The sequence below is a fragment of the Lampris incognitus genome, chromosome 17, assembly GCF_029633865.1.
Source record: "Lampris incognitus isolate fLamInc1 chromosome 17, fLamInc1.hap2, whole genome shotgun sequence".
Taxonomy (NCBI): Eukaryota; Metazoa; Chordata; class Actinopteri; order Lampriformes; family Lampridae; genus Lampris; species Lampris incognitus.
Window position 1 is genome coordinate 16,088,561 of NC_079227.1, and position 20,231 is coordinate 16,108,791.

Consider the following 20,231-nt stretch of genomic DNA (forward strand, 5'->3'; position numbering starts at 1 on the left):
GGTTTTAATACAAAAACATTGGGCTCTCCATATTTGGGCCCAGTTTGGCGAATCGCCTGTCTTCTTCGCCGCTCAGATTATTTTTGACCCGATTGGGTAAAACAATGGGTGCGTGTAGGTTCCGAGCCAATCACATTAGGCGGAATGCTGGACGTCGCACGGGTGATGAGAGACCGCAAGATTAAATAGCCACAGCCGATGCTACTGGTGATGTGCCGAAGGTGCTCGAAACTTCAGCAGTCTGAGAAGCGAATCATTTGTAAGTGTTATCTTTCGTTTTCCATCGTTGGCTTTTACAGCTCCTCACGGGAATCAAATCACGATAATATTCAAAGATTGTGCTAACTGAATGTGTAGCCTTCGTAAGCTAGTTGTCTTGTAAACAGTAGCTAGCGTATGTTAGCCGGCGTCAGGTACTTGCGGTAGAGCAAGGTTATTGACGTTACACTCGTACCCACCATATGTCTTGTCGATACAAGTGCACAGCAATGAGTCATGCAGGCGCGGAACTATCGCAAGTTGCGGTGTACATTATGACTTGGCTGACACTAATGTAAGTTATCGTTTTGTGCCATTCAACTCAACCAAACAGGCAATTGGAGTCATTCAACGTTACTTGCAGTATTTCAAAAGACTGCGGCTGGCTAGATGATTGACTGCAGGGGACCTGTATCTTGTGCACCGTGCAAAGTGGAGCAATCTGATCGGTCTTTTGTATAAAGAGCGAATTTAATCATTGGCGTAGATCTAGAATCAGCCAGAGGAGATATCGTTGTTTAATCTTAGAAGGTCGTTAACTCTATCGAGACATTGCCTGCACTGGATTGTGGGTACGTACCATACGCAGGTCTAAGACGGATCATGTTGACATTCCCTCTCCTCAACACATTTTCCTGAATACGTCAAAACACATTGTAACTGTGCAGGTTTCTCTGTCAGTTTTCTGAAACTTGACCAATTTCTCCTGTCTGGCAGTATTCTTGAACGTGGATTAAAACCGAGAAGATTTGGGTTGTTTTGTTATGGGTTTTCCCAAGATGGATGTAGGAGTGTCAAAGGCCCACGTGTTTCTCAACCACAGCCCCAGGGCCCTCCTATCCCAGTGAGACGCACATCTGCATGATGGTGTTGTCAATTTTCTATCTAGCCCTGAAGAGACAGAATTCACCTCACTGTTGGCTCATCTCCAGTACAATTACAGTAGTAGAATGTTAAACAACGTTTATTTTAAGAATTTGATGGAAGTTGTGTGTTACATCTTCTTGCAGGAGCCCTTGAATTGCTTTCATTCTTTAATTGAATGCTGGAGGTAGCTCAACATGACTATTTATAGATACAGTTGGTGTATAGCCACAGATGAGGGATGAGGCATGGAGGAAAACAAACCATATCTGTCAGAGACATGGTTTGTTTACAGATGGAGTAGAGTAATAAAGAGTAATAAAAACAAGAACATTCCAGATCATGTTTGCCAGATATTTGATGAGAAAATGTGTCTGTGAACTATATGAAGCTTTTGATACATGCTTAGACGACTGCATCTACTGGCCATTCTAGATTTAATCCCTTACTGCTTTAAACCAAGAATTTTTTGTAATTAACCCACAGACGACAATGCAGAAATACATTGATTCACAAGTGTTCCATTAACTGTAAATCAATTCTTTCCACGATGATCTACAAATTCTTTCAATTAATGTTTAATAAATGTATTGTCATTTCAAAAAACTTCCAATCAGGTTTCACAAATGCATCCACATTTACAAATGCATGCTTTTATTGCCGCTTAAAGCACATTTTTAAAGCTTGAGGAACTTCAAATGAACAATGTAAAATTAATATTTCATTCTGTTTATGAACTTGTCCATTTTGTCCCATGGTTGCCATCTAGAGAGAGATTTGTTGAAATGAAGCTATTCTTTTTTCTGATGGCTATGAGGACAGAATCGGTGGATGGGCTGTACTGAACTCATGTTCTTATATGTGTGTTATAAGAGCCCTTCCCTGTGTTGCATTTAAATGGACAATATGTGAGTTTATCTACTTAATTCAATAAAAATAACATCCATAGGAATTGTATAAATGTGCTAATGTAAAAAAAATCCCATTTTCTTTTATGTTCTAGAAAATTTGACAGCCCTACAAAATCTGTTATGTTGTGGTCTGAATTCAGACAACAGCAGGTTCAATGTGAAGATGTACACCTTAGCAGCAAATTAAATTTGGATAGATCCAAACTCATCTCATCTGCAGCTGCTTTTCCAAGATTGGGTCACGGAGGCAGCAAGCTAAGTAGGGCGCGCCAGATTTCCCTCTCCCCAGCACTGCCTCCAGCTCCTCCTGGGGGATCCCAAGGCGTTCCCAGGCCAGATTGGACATGTAGTCCCTCCAGCGAGTTCTGGGTCTACCCCAGGGTCTCCTCCCAGTTGACCGTGCCTGGTAGACCTCCTAAGGAGGGTGCCCAGGAGGCGTCCTAATCCGATGCCCGAACCATCTCAACTGGCTCCTTTCAATGCAAAGGAGCAGCGGCTCTACTCCAAGCTCCCTCCAGATGGCCGAACTCCTCACCTTATCTCTAAGGCTGAGCCCAGACACCCTACGGAGGAAGCTCATTTCAGCCTCTTGTATCCACGATCCCACCCTTTCGGTCATTACCCAAAGCTCATGACCATAGGTGAGGATTGGAACGAAGATTGACTGGTATTTGAGAGCTTTGCCTTCCGACTCAGCTCCTTCTTTGCCACAACGGTCCGGTACAACGTCCGCATTACTGCTGATGCTGCACCAATCCGCCTGTCAATCTCCCTCTCCATCCTACCCTCACTCGTGAACAAGACCCCAAGATACTTGAACTCCTTCACTTGAGGCAACAACTCATCCCCAACTCGGAGGGAGTAAGCCACCATTTTCCGGTAGAGAACCATGGCCTCAGACTTGGAGGTGCTGACTCATTCAGCTATTGCACACTCAGCTGCAAACCGCCCCAGTGCGCGCTGGAGGTCGCGTTCTGACGAAGCCAACAAAACCACATCATCTGCGAAGCACAGAGATGCAATTCTGAGGTTCCCAAAATGGACACACTCCTCACCTTGGCTGCGCCTTGAGATCCTGTCCATGAATATCACAAACAGAATTGGAGACGAGGGACAACCTTGGTGGAGTCCGACACCCACGGAAAACATGTTTGACTTTGTGCCAAGAATGCGGACACAGCTCTCACTTTGGTTATACAAGGACCGGATGGCTTGTAGCAACTGTCCCGGTACCCCATACTCCCGCAGTACCCCCCACAGAGTGCCCCAGGGTACATGGTTGTAAGCCTTCTCCAAGTCCACAAAACACATGTAGACTGGCTGGTCAAACTCCCATGCCCCCCTCAGCACTTCCGTAAGGGTAAAGAGTTGGTCCGTTGTTCCACAGCCAGAACGGAATCTGTATTGTTCCTCCTGGATCTGAGGTTCGACAATTGGTTGGAGCCTCCTTTCGAGCCCCCCAGAGTAGACTTTCCAAGGGAGGCTGAGCAATGTCATGCCCCAATAATTGGAGCACACCCTCCGGTCCCCCTTTTTGAATATGCGAACCACCACCCCAGTCTGCCACTCCACAGGTACTGTCTCCGACCTCCATGCGACACTGAAGAGGCGTGTCAACCAAGACAGCCCAACAATGTCCAGAATCTTCAGCATCTCAGGGCGAATCTAATCCACACCCGGCGCCTTGCCACCAAGGAGCTTTTTAACTACCTCAGAGACCTCTGCCAGGGATATGGGTGGGGCTTCCCCTGAGTCTTCAGACTCTACCTCCTCCACTCCTCCACTGAGGACATGTTAGTCGGGTTCAGGAGCTCCTCAAAGTGTTCTTTGCACTACTCAACAACATCCCCAGTCCGGGTCAACGGTTCCCCTCCCTGGCTGAACACAGCCTGAGTCAAGCCCTGCTTCCCCTTCCTGAGTCACCGGATGGTTTGCCAGAACTTCCTTGAGGCCAACCGAAAGCCCTCCTCCATAGCCTCGCCGAACTCCTCCCACACCTGACGTTTTGCTTTTGCGACCACCGAAGTGGCAGCCCTTCTGGCCTCTCGGTACCTGTCCGCTGCTTCAGGAGACCCCTGGGCCAACCAAGTCCAAAAGGCCTCCTTCTTCAGCCTGACAGCTTCCCTCACCACCGGTGTCCACCAGCGGGTTCTTGGGTTGCCTCCTCGACCGGCACCGATGACCTTTTGACCACAGCTCCTGCCTGCCACATCTACAATAGAGACTTTGAACATGGCCCACTCAGACTCCATGTCCCCAGCCTCCCTTGGGATACACGAGAACTTCTTCCGGAGGTGGGAGTTGATGACCTCACAGACAGGGGCCTTCGACAGACGTTCCCAGTTCACCCTCACTACACGTTTGAGTTTGCCTGGTCTGTCAGGCTAGATCCAAACTAAGAAATATAATTATCTGCTAAGCTATATGTTAAATGTGGGGCCTGCTGTTGTGGTTGGATTTAGACCACAACAAAATAGATGGATAAAATTTTTACTGGAAAAAGCAATACTTTAATTAGCATATTTTTGTGATTACCATGGATGTTATTTTATATTTAAATTCTTTAAGTAGTTAAACTTACTATATATACTTTTTTTGATTGTATTGATTTCTCACCATTATCATTATTTGTAACAATTTTTTTTGAATATTTTATTTTTCATTTTCAAACCCATTTTAACCACCATAGAACAAAAAAACACAACCCCCCCCCCATCCCCTACCCTTCCTATAAACGGAGGATGGGAGAGAGAAAAAAAATGTCAGCGCATAGAGTAAAATACAGAGACACTGCACTAACACACTGTTATATCCTTTAAAGAGGCCTCCTGGCTAACCAGAAATGATCACATCCCTATGGTAGCATCAGTGATGTGCCTATGAGGCGAGGCTGCCAAAGTTTCAGAAAGGTGTTGTATCCTTTTCTAAGACTATATGTGATCATTTCAAGAGAAATGCAGCTGTTCATTTCTGAACGTCATCTATCAATGAGGAAAGGCGAATCAGATTTCCATGTCACTGTTATGCATTTCCTGGCCACGCATAAAGTGATTTCCATAAATTTAATTTGGGAATGGGTTGAGGATCGACTGACACTTGTGAAATTCCCCAGTAAGCAAAGCTCAGGATCTAATTGGAAGGTAAACTCCTGTGATCTTGGTCAAGGTGTCACAGAAGTCGTACCAAAAGGACCTCACCTTTGTACAAAGCTGAGTACAGTGAAAGAAGGAGCTGACCTCTATACCACATCTGAAGTACATTTCTGACAGTTCAGGTTTGGCTTTATGTAGTTTCTGCGTGGTGAGGCACAGTTGATGGAGGAAATTTCAATGAATTAGTCTGTACCTGGCATTAATGGTACCTGACAAACTGCCTTGACATAAAGCTGACCAGAGTTGTTCATCAATTGCTATGTTCAGATCTGATTCCCATCTTGCTCTAGATTTGTGCAGACCTGGCTTTAGGCCCTTATTCAGCACTAAGGAATACATTTTAGAAATAAATGTATATACATTTCCCTCATGAAGCAGTTTCTCCACATCAGTAAGTACAGTTAAAGTCATTCCATGGCCCAGGTTTGTTCTTAACAGAGAGGTTAGATCCTAACAGAGGATAGCAGAAGACAAGTCATATTTCCTATTCAATTGTTCAAAGGACATGAGAAGTCCTTTTTCGTAGCAGTCTTCCAAATGCTGGATCTCTTAATGGGGCCAAGTCTCGAGTCATTGGTATGAGTTCATTTTGTCTCAGAGGTGTTTTTTGTGACAGTCCCATTTTCAGTCCAAGACTTCTGTGAGTCTCACACCATATTTTAATCAAATGCTTTAAAATAAGATTGTCTGTCCTGTTGGATATAATTTTGGAGTTCCACTTATAAATAAAATCACTGGATATCTTTTCTTTCAGGATGTGCAATCCAATTTGTATCAAGGAGGGGACAGTTGTCCTCAAAAAAGGATGAAATAAATCGGATTTGAGCTGCCAAATAATAATTTTTAAAGCTGGGTAATCGAAGGCCCCCTAATCTATAATCCCATGTTAATTTTTCTGTAGATATCCTGGGCACTTTACAATTACAAAAATTGTCTAACGTGTTTGTTGAGGATTTTAAAGAAAGTTTTGGGTAGTGGAATGGGCAAGGACTGGAAAAGATACTGTAACCTTGGTAAAATATTAATTTTCACACAGTTAACTCTGCCAATTAGAGTAAAGGGTAAACTCATCCACCTGTGTAGATATCTCCAATTCTACTTAGCAATGGGAGGTAATTAAGTTTGTACGAATGTTTAAGGTCATTATCTACAGTTATTCCAAGATATTTTATACCATTCAGAAGCCACTTGAATGGGCTTGTTTGCTCATACTCAAGTGTAATCAAAATTCATTAGTGGAATTTCACTTTTTTCCTAGTTCACCTTATATCCTGGAATAACACCATAAGCATTTAATAGTCTTAATTTGATGAGTGAGTTACCAGGGTCTGTTCTGTACAAAATAATGTCATCTGCCAGGATATTAATTTAATCATTTGTTTGCTCTACTTTGAAGCCCTTTATATCAGGATCCTGTAATTGCTTCGGCTAAGGGCTCAATAGCCAAGACAAAGAGTCCTGGAGACAAAGGGTTAACCCTGTCGACCCTGTCTACTGAAGGGAAACGCTGTCAAGATCTGTCTGTTAGTGGTAATCTTGGCCTGGGGTTCATGATAAAGGGTTTTTACTCAATAAACAACTGGCCAAGCCCAAACTTGGCCAATACTTTAAATAAATACGACCACTCCAGCCTATCAAAGGCCTATTCAGCATCTAGCTATACTAGGTCCAGTTTTAGATTTTGTGAGTTGGATAATATTAAAGAGCCTACATAAATTGTTAGCTGACGAGCGTGGTCTGGATTTATTAATTGTGGCAAATATTGGCCAGGTCTGTTAGCTAGGGCCTTAGAGATCAATTTATAGTCTGGATTTAATAATGAAATAGGCCGAAATGAAGAGCACTTTAATGGGTCTCTTATTTTATTTTTTTGTGACTCGCAGTGATTATGGCAGTAGAGAGTGATTTGAGGAGAGTTTTAGATGCTAAGTATATTACATCCATGATGAGGGGGATGAGTAGATCCTTAAATTCTCTGTAAAATTCAGGGGGAAACCATCTTCCCCTGATAATTTATTAGATTTTAACAAGCCCAGGGTTTTTTTTCCCCCCAATTTCTTTCTGTATGAAGGGAAGATCAAGATTCATTTGGTCTTGGGCAATTCAATGGTGGAAAGAAATTCATCAATTTTTGTCAGGTCTTCTGGAGATTCCGATGTATATAAATTTGTATAAAACTGTTTAAATGTGTCATTAATTTCTATTGGATTATATGAGACTGAACCCATTTTAGTTTAAATAGCATTAATGGTTCTTGAGCTTTCCTCTTTTCTCAGTTGCCAGGACAACAGTTTGTGTGCCTTCTCTCCCAGTTCATAATATCTGTGTTTATTTCTTAAAATTGCTTTTTCAATTCTATAAGTATGTACTATATTATATTTGAACTTTTTGTTTACCAGTGATTGGTGTAATTCCTTGGACCCAGACTGTTGGAACTCCTCTTCCGATTTCAAAATGTCTGCCTCCAGATCTTCTATTTCTTCTGGGAATATCTTTTTAATACCTTTGTATAGGAGATTTTTTTGGCCCCTTAAATAAGCTTTTAGCGTGTCCCATAATCTAAAGCTATTGGGAGAAGAGGCACAGTTTGTCTCACAGAAAAGCTCTACCTGTCCCTAATAAAGTTGCAGAAATCTGGTTTTTGAAGAAGGGTAGGGTTCAAACACCATCTATATGAATTAGTTTTGTTTGTTTTGTTTTTTTTTTGCATCAAGATAGACAGGGTCAAAGGTGAATGATCCAACACGGTTCTGGATAAGTATTCAGATTCTAATGTTCTATAAATTAGCTGCCTTGATAACAGAAAAAGGTCAATCCTAGTATGAGAGTTATGGGGGCAGGAACAGAAGAAGTAGTCCCTGGTTTGAGGGTGCATTTGTCTCCACACATCTATCAAATTAAGATCTTTCATAAATGCCAAGGTACTTTTGGCCACTTTGTTTTGGATACTGTTGAGGTTGACTTATCCAGAATAGGATTCGAGCAAAAATTAAAGTCACCTCCTATGAGTATATTTTGTTGTCTTCCTAATACCTTGAGAAAGATACCACGAAGGATTCATCAGAAGGCCTCTTTAAAGGATATAACACTGTGTTAGTGCAGTGTCTCTGTATTTCACTCTTTGCGCTGACAACACCCCCCCCCCCCCCCGGCTTCCGTTTTTCTGGTTCAGTTGGGTTTATATAGAAAGGGTAGGGAACTGGGGTTTCTTTGAAGTCTGAAAATGAAAAATAAAATATTTTAAAAAAGTGTTAAGTTCCTGTGTGATATCAACTAAGAAAGCTAAATACATGAGCTATTTGGGATTATCAAGCTCAGGAACATGTAGCCTGCCTTCTTTCATGAATTCTCTGCCTCCCTCAATTCAAAACCCTTTTCGGACACTGCCCCTGTTCAACCAGCACACTTCTGTGAAGTACAACACATCTCCATATGTTGCATCCATTTCCTCCAGAAACGCACAGAACTGACGGTGTTGTAAACCTCTTGATCTGATGTAATTAATGCATTTCACCATAACAGTCATAACAATGTAAAATTTCAAGCATTTGCTAGAGTGCCTGCTGGTGAATGATGCAGTGTATTGCAATTGTGGGATCTATATTCTCTTCTTCCAGCTTTCTTTGAATCAGTGCTACAAGCCCATTTTTTTCTCCCCGTCATTGACAGGGGTGATTCCAGCCAATTTATTCCAGGGTTGACCAATACCCTCAATTGCATTGCACAGCACCTGAAATATAACTTTGGCTAGTCTTTCCCTGCATTGGATATAAAGTTAGCAGTTCTTTTGTTTACTCAAAATGGTCATTGGTATCCCTTACAAACATAGCGAGCTGAGCATTGTAATTTACATCTGTGTTTTCATCAAGTGCCAAGAATGGTACGTGAAATTGTTTGCTTTAGTGCACAACTGTCTGTCTCAACTGACAACTGACTGATCCATTCTGCCATTGTATTTGGGCTGAGTCAGACATTTCCGAATAAAGATGCATTCTGTGGGCAAACAATATTTGTTACCTGCAGCATGCAGTCTCTCAGAAACTAGCCCTCCGTAAATGGCTTGCCAGCCTTCACTATTGCCTCGCTTACAACATAGCTAGCTTCGACAACTACCTTACAATCTTTTTTGGTTTTGTGAAAAAGGTTCTGCTGACAGGACAGACCTTTTTGAAAGTGTGCTGCCTTTCTTTCCCTCTCCTCCCCTTTGAACCTGATCATACACCTTTGCATGTTTAGTTGTGTAATGTCGCTTCAGATTAAAATCCTTAAGGATGGCAACTTTTTCCTTGCAAATTAGACAGATCACGGACGCATTAAATTCAATGAAGAAGTAGTCGCATGTCCATTTCTCCTGGAACTGTCGGTGCTCATGGTCAACTTTTCTTTTGGCTTTTGAAAGTGATATTTTTTTCAAAATATCTGCAAGCATACTGGAGTTTAAGTATCTCAGGGTCTTGTTCACAAGTGAGGGTAGGATGGAGTGGGATTGGTGCAGCATCAGCAGTAATGCAGACGTTGTACCAGACTGTTGTGGTGAAGAGGGAGCTGAGCCGGAAGGCAAAGCTCTCAATTTACCAGTCAATCTCCGTTCCAACCCTCACCTATGGTCATGAGCTTTGGGTAGTGACTGAGAGTGTGAGATCACAGATACAAGCGGCTGAAATGAGTTTCCTCTGTAGGGTGTCTGGGCTCTGCCTTAGGCTAAGGAACTCGGATATCCGGAGGGAGCTTGGAGTATAGCCGCTGCGCCTTTGCGTTGAAAGGAGCCAGTTGAGGTGGTTTGGGCATCTGATTAGGATGCCTCCTGGGCGCCTTCCTTTGGAGGTTTTCCTGGCATGTCCAACTGGGAGGAGATCACTGGGTAGATCCAGAACTTGCTTGAGGGACTACATGTCCAATTTGGCCTGGAAACATCTTCAGATCCCCCAGGAGGAGCGGGAGGGTGTTGCCGGGGGAGAGGGATGTTTGGAGTGCCCTACTACCACAACCCGAACCTGGAGAAGCAGCTGATGATGAGATGATCTGCAAGCAGTGACAACAATTTACGTCAGCAAGCTCTCGTGAGATATTTCGCAGAGGGCTAGCATACTGGGTTTATTTACTCGCGTTGCCTGGCGACAGTGCGTGTGCCTGTATGTGTGTGAGAGAGAGAGGGGGAGCTGCAAAACTGACACTAGTCTACGTCAACTGGCCTTGTAACAAAAAAACAACAACAAAACACGAAAGTAGTGTGCAAAATGGATACACGGTCCGAATCTCTTAATAAGTCTAAAATGTAGCACGGGCCACACAAAACTGCCTTGCGGGCTGGATGTGACCCGTGGGCTGGTAGTTTTATACCCCTGGTCTATGCATTGTATTTACTCAGTGGGTCCATATTGCCACCTACTGGCATTCAATTCAATTCAAAAACTTTATTGCAGACTCAAGGTCCATAACAGACAAAGAAAAATGGGTAAAAGACAAACCCTAGACAATACACAGTAAATACAATAAAATAACAAATGGAACAAATCAGTGTCTTATAAGAAGGCAGCTATACCAGTGAGAATTCTTACAGAATTCTCACAATGTATTTCGGCACCCCACAAATTCTCTCCATTATCAACTGCTCAGTCTGCTGGTTTGTTCCCATCCAGTTTAAACACACAATAGTCCAACCTCTCCTGAAGAAGCTTACTCTCGACCCTCTTGTTTTAAGCAATTTTAGGCCAATTTCAAATCTACCTTTTTTTTAATCTAAAATCTTAGAAAAGTCTGTTGCTCATCAACTAATCACACATATGAATAACTAATATTTTCGAGCAATTTCAATCAGGATTTTGTACCCACCACAGCACCGAAACAGCTCTCATTAAAGTTACCAATGACTTATTTCTCACTGCTGACTCTGGTGCTTGCTCAGTTTTAATTCTGCTTGACCTGAGTTCTGCTTTTGATATGGTCGACCATGACATCCATTTAAATTGCCTGGAAAACTATGTTGGCATTAAGGATACTGCTCTTGCATGGTTCTAGTCCTACCTATCTGACAGCTCGTTCTCTGATATAATAGGAGAATTCTCTTCATCTCCAGCCCCCCTTGCATGTGGTGTCCCCCATGGGTCAATTCTTGGTCCATTATTATTTCTATTTACATGATCCCCCTGGGGGCAGCACAGTGGCGCAGTGGTTAGCACGGTTGCCTCACAGCAAGAAGGGTCCTGGATTTGAGCCCCGGGGTAGTCCAACCTTGGGGGTCGTCCCGGTTTGTCCTCTGTGCGGAGTTTGCGTGTTCTTCTCATGTCTGCGTGGGTTTCCTCTGGGGGCTCTGGTTTCCTCTCACAGTCCAAAGACATGTAGGTCAGGTGAATCGGCCATACTATACTGTCCCTAGATATGAGTGTGTGTGTGTGTGTGTATGTCAGCCCTGTGTGATGGCCTGGCAGCGTGTCCAGAGTGTCTCCCCACCTGCTGCCCAATGACTGCTGGGATAGGCTCCAGTATCCCCGCGACCCTGAGAGCAGGATAAGTGGTTTGGATAATGGATGGATGGATGGATGGATGCTCTCCTTGGGTCAGATTATCTGTCATCATAATATTAATTTTCACTGTTATGCGGACGACACCCAGCTTTATGTCCTGCTTACTGGTAATGACACACACAATCTTTCTCGTGTTATGGCGTGTCTCTCTGATATTAAGTGCTGGATGTCACAAAACTTCTCTGGCTTTATGAGGCCAAATACAAGGTCCTTCTATTTGGTCCCCCCTAAACTAACTGGCAACCTGGAAGAGAGTCTAGGGAGCCTGTCCTCCAATGTTAAGCACTCTGTGCACAATTTGGATGTATTTTTTGACTCCAGGCTCTGTTTTGTCACACAAATCACCAAGGTAGTACAGTCTTGCTTTCTCCAAATTAGGAATATTGCAAAAGTTAAAAACTTTCTATCTCAAATGGACCTTGAAAAAGTCATCCATCTGATCACGTCTGGATTATTGTAACTCCCTATATTCAGGACTCGGTCAAAAGTCCATCTATTGCCTCCAGCTCGTCCAAACCTCAGTTGCCAGACTGTTAACAAATTCCAAGAGACATGAACAAATCACTCCTATTCTTGCAATGCTTCACTGACTACCTGTTAGGTATACGATTGATTTTAAACTTTTTAAAGCCCTACATGGCCTCGCTCCTACATATATCACTGATTTGCTCATACCCTACGGGCCTGGTCACTGCCTGCACTCCTCAGGCAGGTCCTCTTTAACTGTTCCCTCAGTCAGGCTCGTTACTAAAGATGACTGGGCATTTTCTGTAAGAGCCCCACAGCTGTGGAACTCCCTACCTGAGGAAATCAGACTAGCAAACTCACTACCTTCTTTTAGTAGTAGTATTAGTAGTAGTAGTAATTCTTTATATTCTTATATTTTTCTTTCAGCACCTTCTTTTAATTGTTTTTATCAGATTTCTTGTTTTATCGGCTCTAATTCTCTTCGTTCTAATTATGCTCTTGTGACTTTATCCTTACCGTGTTTTACCTTGTTCTGTGGAGCGGCTCAGGCATTATGTCCTATATTTTTATTGTATTTTTTTGTTTGTTTATTTTATCTTAACCTATGTGCATTATTTTATCCTGTTGTGTAAGGCACCTTTTAATGCTGTTCGGAAAGGTGCGGTAAAAATAAAGTTTATTATTATTATTATCATTATTAGATTGTGGTACATTTTGTTGTCTGTGGGTTATATTAAAAAAAAAAGGCTTGCATACAAATTTTGCCTAGTCTTCATGTCTGGCAATATATAGTAATTGAAATTTAGTTTGTGATCTTTTTTTTTTGTGCTGCAAATGCCACACAACAACTTTCTGGCATATTTTGCTATTGAAACAACCTAAAATAAACCTCGTAACTATACTGTGGCAATCTCTGTCAAATGTGCTTTGCTTCCTCCCTTGGGAGTAACAGAGCGTAGGGAATGTCTTACCAACTGTATCTATGGTGTGTGCAGTAGCTTCTAGTTCATAAGCTTTAGCAGCCCCATTAAGACTCATGCAATGGCAGTGTGGCTTAATGCTTCAAAACTGAGTCATAGCTTTGTGTGTATGTGAGAATAAACTAAATGTCTTATCATTTAGGGGACTGTTGTGTATGCGTATGCCTATGCACTTCTTTGTGTGCTAATCATCAGCATTTTGCCAGGTGATGTGGTCTGATGCAGTGAGTATCTTCATCATAACAATCAGTTGTATTGGATTTGGCCCGGATATTACTTTTATTTTTATTTTATTTTATTTTTACATTTTTTTCATGCAGCATGACTTGTGTAACTGCCCAACCAGCCAGAAACACTAACTACTAGCCCATACCAGAGGGTATGTGATATAGTTTGAATTCAGTTTCACAAACATATGCATTTTTAATGCGATAATGGAGCTGTATCTCAAGTCATGTGTAATTTAAGGATAATTGAGATGGCCAAGACCATACGGCAAACTCTACCAGTTGTAACAGGGTTTTGACATTTTTTGTTTAGGTGGAGTCTTCCACTAGGTGCTTGGCGTGTCATGGATGCAGTGAAGGAGGGTCACAAGAGCACCTTCAGCTCAGGAAAGATGGTGGCCCTTGCTGCAGGCCTCTCAGTTGGGGCCACAGTAGGCTATATAGTCTACCGCCATATGAGTAGCACCAGCAGCTGTGAGTCTGAACCTGAGCGTTTACTACATATTAGGAAAACCTGAAAATTATACACAAGAAATTTGTCAGATTAAAGGTTAACATTTTGTTTGCATTATCGTCTGAATTAAGTGGGTCTAATCAAAGTAGTTTGTTTTGCCCTTAACAGCTAATCCACCCAACATTGAGGAGTTGAGGCTGACAATACCCCTAGAAATTTATAGGAACATCTCCAGATACCAGGCCACATTTCTGGATATGGTAAGTACTGCCATTCGATTGCCACAGTAGGATTAAACTAGAAATAGTAGAAGTGGTTCAGATTTAAAAAAATTCTCTGTTTGTCAACAACAGAGATATTTGCTGCCTTTATTGTCCCATATTTATTTAGATGTTAGAATTTACATTCTTTCCAAAGGAATTGAATCAAGCGCAACTGGACTTGGTATATATCCGTGAAGACGTTTCGCCTCTCATCCAAGAGGCTTCCTCAGTTCATGTCTTTCTGACTAGACCAAGCTAGTCTGGTCTAGCCAGAAAGGCACGAACTGAGGAAGCCTCTTGGATGAGAGGCGAAACGTCTTCACGGATATATACCAAGTCCAGTTGCACTTGATTCAATTCCTTTGGATAACCATGACCTGGATGAATGAGAACATTCATAGACAATTTACCTTCTACTGATCCCCTGCTGTCTCTCTTACCTCTCCCTCTCATTGTCTCCTTTTTCAGGTGACCCAGAAGTCTGGAGCTCACGTCAGGTTGTTACCAGAGTCAGGAGAGCTGGGCTCCCAGACTACTGTGTGTTTTCTGCTGCACGGCTCCCCTGAGCAGGTACTGCTGGCCAGGTGTGTGCTGGAGAACCTGGCTAAAGACTGTGAGCCAACAACTGAGATCTTGGAAGTTCCTCAGACTGCTTTTGGACAGATCATAGGTAGCATAAACAAAGTTTATGAAGAATTGCATTTAGTTTCTTAGGATTTTTTTGCTATGCATATTTTTCTCTGATTTGTTCTTCCTACAAGTGATGTCATGTCATTTTGCAGTATTCAACTAATAAAACTTGCTCAGTGTTAGATTCGATTTCACCTCTGTGTTAACTGCTGTGGCACTATTTACTCCCTGTTCTAAACTGTTTAAGTGTGTGGTTGTGTGGATACATGTCTTTTGCAGGCCGTGGAGGAGAGACTGTGAAACTGATCACCAGGATCACTGGGGCCAGAGTGATGTGTCCCAAAGAGAGGGCACAGGGTCTTGAGGCAAAGGGCAATGTGACAATTATAGGAACACGTCAGGGAGTCAGACAGGCCAAGGTGAGGTGGAGACACATACTTGTAGATTAACACAGAAAAATGTTCTCTTGCACTGACCACTGCAGTTGGGCATATTGGATCATTTTGCCATTCAAATGCGTGTGATTGATTTGTAATTCTGAATGATTGACAGTTGTGTTTATTCTCAGGAGATGATTTTGGAGAAGGTCAGAGAGGATATGATAGTGAGAATGAAAATCTCCCAATCCTCTGCCCTTCGCCACAAACGACGATCCCAGGACCATGAAGGTCAAAAGGTAGAGGTCATGGAAATTAAGCCAACACTCGGTCTGAACAACAACAGTCCTTTTGCTCTGAAAGTAGTGGAAAAGGGGCTTGTGGAAGCTAATGGGACCATAGAGGAACCAGGAACATTTTGCAGTGATGGCCAAGAGCTCAAAGTCCTCAACCCAGAGCACAAGGAAGATGAAAATGAGGAGGAGGAGGAGGAAGAAGAGGAGAGTGACCTTATTTCACCAGACTCCCTCTCTGAGGTGTCAAAGTTTGAGAGTGAGTCAATGTTCTTATGTACAGTATCATGGAAGTCCATTATTGACTGAAACGTGCCACTGACGTTCATATTTCCTCAAATTTCTCTCTATCTTAATTCGGAAAAGTTCCCAGCCCAGACCTGAGCTTCCAACCTGATGAGCATCTGGAGGTTTATGTTTCAGCCTCTGAAAACCCAAACCACTTCTGGATCCAGATTCTGGGGGTTCGCTCTCTCCAGCTAGACAAGCTAACTGAGGAGATGAGCCGCTTCTACAGCAATGGCACCCTGACTGTAAGGAGAACTCCAGCATATTTTGTACATTCTGTCATGGGAAACACGTTAAAGAAATGCTAAGAATTTTGCAAAAGGTCAATGCCCGCCAACTCAGGATCCTCCCATTGCATGCTCTAATTGCCATGGTCTTCCTCATATTGTCATTTAAAAAAAAAAAAAAAAGTCTTTAAGATGTATGGTATAAACCGTAATTTTCTCATCCAGGAGCACAAGGTAGAGACCATTGTGGTTGGGGATATTGTGGCTGCCCCATACTGTGACCACGGCACATGGAACCGGGCCAGGGTTTTAGGGGTCTTAGGCTCAGGCCTGGTGGACCTTTACTATGTGGATTTTGGGGACAACGGGGAGCTGTCTAGAGACAGTCTCCGTACTATGAGGTAGGGTTTCTCAGGATTTGAGAGGTTAAGAAAATGCTTTAGTCATTCGCATTAGAAAATAATGTACTTTTGGTCACCAGTTTTCTTGCCTGAATTAATGCAACTCAGACATTTTACTGTATTTTTCAGGAGTGACTTTCTCAGTTTACCATTCCAGGCCATTGAGTGTAGCTTGGCAGGAGTAAAATCAGCAGGTAAAGTTTATGTCAAATTGACTTTTAAATAAGATTCAGGAATGTGTTCGCCAAATACTAAGATATCTAGATGTTTTTGTTATGTTTACCAGGAGAAACATGGTCAGAGGCAGCCCTGGATGAATTTGAAAGGATGACTTATTGCGCTGAATGGAGACCCCTGCTGGCCAAACTGTGTAGCTACTCTCACTCTGAGGTCTCTTCCTGGCCCAGTGTCAAGCTCTATGACAACCTTGACGGCAAGGTGTGCTTTCTGGATCCATCTAATTAATAAAAACTATTGTTGACATATTTTGTGTGTCACAGATTGGTCTGACTCTGTCTCTTTTTGTTTTGTGGCTGCACATCCTATTCGATCTAATGTTACTGTAGGCATTGGACCTCGGTGAGGAGTTGATACGTCTTGGCCATGCTGTGAGCTGCCATGATATGGAGAATGAGAGGGGTGCAGGAGAGGACCATGGCTGTATTCAGAAGATACTGGTGAGTGACCGTAAAAGTTGTTTACCACCTCATCTGCACTGATGGTAACTACAGCAAAAGAAGGCAGTGCATCAGTAGCATACTCAGTGTTTCTACCAAATAAATGAAGAGACAGACAGCATTGTTTCAAATCCCATTGCTGGCAGACTGCATCCCTTGTGAAAATGTGTGTAGATCCACAAAGTGCTCGTAATACATGTCCTTTTTTTCTTCCTTCTGCAGGATGACGTAATGGGAACATCATCAGAGCTAAGTCTGTCCTGTGTCAGCTTATCAGGTGGGTTCAACACAAACATCTGAATCTATGCGACTCATGAAGAATCAAACAAATGTTCTATCTGTCCATTTATCAAACAAACATGCAAGGGTTCACTCCACAGAAATTGTCATGTGGGTAATTTTTTGGATTAGTTTGGGAAATTGTATCCTAGAGGAGCTCCTGAGCACACATAAATTATCCCCACCCTTATAAACAATACAGAGGTGTAACGACCAAAAACAACGACTGGTTTCATATGCAAATGGACATGACCATTAACTAGAGTTACAATGGCCATGTGTACTATTCACAGAGGACTGGGGAATAGTTGTAACCACAGCATTGTAAGATCTTACAATGCTCTGATTACTCTGATTACATCTGTGATCTGAGCCCCCCCCCCCACACACACACACACACACAGTTCAGGGATGGTTGTTCCCTCTTCACATAGATGGCCTCTTTGACTCCCCGTTCAAACCAGCATTCCTCCCTATATCAAGGATGTGCACATCCTCATCCCTGAAAACTCTTTCAAGGATGAGGATGTGCCACTGGCCTGTAGATGGGTGTAGACTGTGGAGTCCAAAACGTTCAACAAAAAATAAGTGAATGCTTTGTGAATTTTCTGTGAAATAAGTGAATTTTAATTATTTTATTAGTGACCATTGTATGTGCAGGATAATCCATCATCCCTTACGTACTTGCTCTTTTGGTCTTAACAGAGGTACTGTTCAACTGTTGTTCAAGAGTCACACTAATTTACATGTGATTGAATGTAGGGTGGGTTGGAGTAGGCAACACATATTTTTATTGCGTACCTAAATAAGTAAACAATCATGCAGAACTCAACAATTTGACAAGAGACTGGCATTTGCCTCCTGAAAATAAAACTACCATAAGAACTAGGAGCCAAGTTAACAATGATGAGTTCAAATAAAGGATCGTATCCATAAAAGGGCAGATACGCCTCAGCAGTTCTTGGATTTTTGACTGCTGGTACTGTCTTCTCCTTTTGGATGAAGTGTGGTTTAACCATTGTTTAGGTAAATCACACTTTTCTATGAACGATGTACTCCCTAATGTGCAAAATGCCATTAGCGGGCTTCTTCCTGAGTATGTCAGGTTTTTCTATGACTCACAGGAACAAACAACAGTGAAGTAGGGCTTTTTCAGCCTTGCCCTGGACACTGAAGGGTCGTCGAGATAGGAAGGACTGATATCTGTTGGAGTACTGGGAGTAACATGCCATTATTCAACCCCTAATCCTCTGATTCCCCCAGGGTGGCACTGCAAGCGCCAGCAAGTCTTTTGAACTGCAGTGAACAATGAAGAATACAATGAGGAATATTTTTCCCAATTCATGTTTTAAAACCTGAACAATTGAAGTTATTCTGATTGCTGATATTGTTGAATGTCTTTTAAATTGTGTCTTTATAATTTATGTCTTATAATTCAGAAGTGGCATCAATCTCAGGAAGTGTTGATGATATCTTAAATGATGAGCTCCTCCAAGACCAAAGAAGTTGATCCTCAAGGTATTAAATTTTCCTATGAGAATTTGAGAATTTGTGAAGGGGTTAACCATGAACTAATTTGTGTTAACTATCTTGAGTATTTCAAGACAAAATGTTGTGCATAATGTCAAGTAGACGTTTAGGTCTCCTCAGTTTACTGTAATGACCACCCACTTTTCTACTTAACTCAGATGGGCAGAAGGGGACACTTCCTTACCAATCATAAAGCCAACCACTTGAATCCTCGACAAGAAGCCTTACTTGAAAAGCATGCAGCGGACACTTCTTTGTTTTAAATGTTACTCAACTGTGAGAAGTTTTTAGTTCGTGTTTTTCCTTTCAAACTACTTTTTTTTATTATGCCTGATGCTGCTTTGCATTTATTTATTTTTACTGTTGTGTTTGACTACTGAGAGGCAAGGAGAGGAACAAAAACTAGAATTCCATTATTTTGGTTTTCTTAAAGCACTGTGATGAGTCACAGAAACCAGAGGGCGACTGTGTCTTTACAATGGTTGGTTCTCGTTTGCTTTAGCCTTATTCTGTTTTTTTTGTGTGAATAAAGATAGCAAACCCTCTTAACAATAAGCTTCAGATGTTATTTATGTATAAAATAAAGATATACCATTGCATGTGTTTTTTTTGGATTTCATTTGCTAAATGTTGCATATTGCCTATTAGACAACATAGGCATATATATTAGATAATTGAAAGATTGTTGATTTATCTCTGGGGTGTAATGAATTGCACTAAAATAAAGGATTTATTTTATTTCGTAATTGTAGTGAATTCTCCATTTTGAAACACTGCATTTATTGATGGAACCTAGGATAATTCCTGAAAGGACATAAGGCCATCTTACCATATATTGTAGAAATTAAAATGAAATATGTCCAAGTAAGTTAAGGCAATCAAGAATAGTGTCTTAATTTCAGCACACGGGTGTTTTGTTAAATCGAAAGTTTGATAGAGAAAAACAAACTACCCACTGATTTCTGAACTGGAAGCAAATAAACATTAAAGGGGGGAAGTCATTCATTCATTTTCATCTCGGAGGAATGTCCAATGTTTTGTTTTCTGCCTCAGTCTGTGACCCCTATTCTGGACTGACCAATCACGTAAAAGTAGGTTACACCGACGCATGCGCAGAAGTATCGGAGTAATTGTTGATATCCCACTTGGTAGTATTAATTTGTTGACTTTGGTATTTTAAAGCCAAAATAGCCCCGATTAAGGGGTTTTACTTGTATCATCTCGCCCAGTTAAAAAAAACGTAATCCATATGAAGGGCTAATGGAGGATACAAGAGATTTGGTGAGTAAACGTATAAAATATTAGCTCCGTGAAGTTGCGATCATGGAGAATTTGCTTAGGCTAGCGTTCCTCCTTTGTTGTTACCCGTTTGCAGTAGCTAGCTAGGAGTTTAGCCAAATAACGTTGGCAACATTGAGGGGTTAGTAA

General features: G+C 41.9%; 1 protein-coding gene across 1 annotated transcript; it reads left to right on the top strand.

Annotated features, from left to right (window-relative positions):
* The first annotated feature begins 199 nt into the window (after nt 1-199).
* tdrkh (tudor and KH domain containing) lies at nt 200-19,402 on the top strand. The gene is made up of 14 exons (XM_056297182.1): nt 200-259; nt 13,698-13,858; nt 14,007-14,098; nt 14,570-14,771; nt 15,011-15,150; nt 15,300-15,660; nt 15,768-15,934; nt 16,142-16,317; nt 16,447-16,511; nt 16,604-16,755; nt 16,884-16,994; nt 17,217-17,271; nt 18,713-18,791; nt 18,962-19,402. Exons 2-13 carry the CDS (start codon nt 13,729-13,731, stop codon nt 18,781-18,783), a joined length of 1,722 nt encoding a protein of 573 aa, XP_056153157.1. The 5' UTR covers nt 200-259; nt 13,698-13,728; the 3' UTR covers nt 18,784-18,791; nt 18,962-19,402.
* Nucleotides 19,403-20,231: the final 829 nt, after the last annotated feature.

Bases quoted from the DNA above. Each gene is read 5' to 3' on its own strand.
- tdrkh (XM_056297182.1), top strand. From the start codon at position 13,729: ATGGATGCAGTGAAGGAGGGTCACAAGAGCACCTTCAGCTCAGGAAAG. The intron at 16,756-16,883 runs GTGTGCTTTCTG...ATGTTACTGTAG, and splicing joins ATGACAACCTTGACGGCAAG to GCATTGGACCTCGGTGAGGA. The intron at 17,272-18,712 runs GTGGGTTCAACA...CTTATAATTCAG, and splicing joins GTCCTGTGTCAGCTTATCAG to AAGTGGCATCAATCTCAGGA.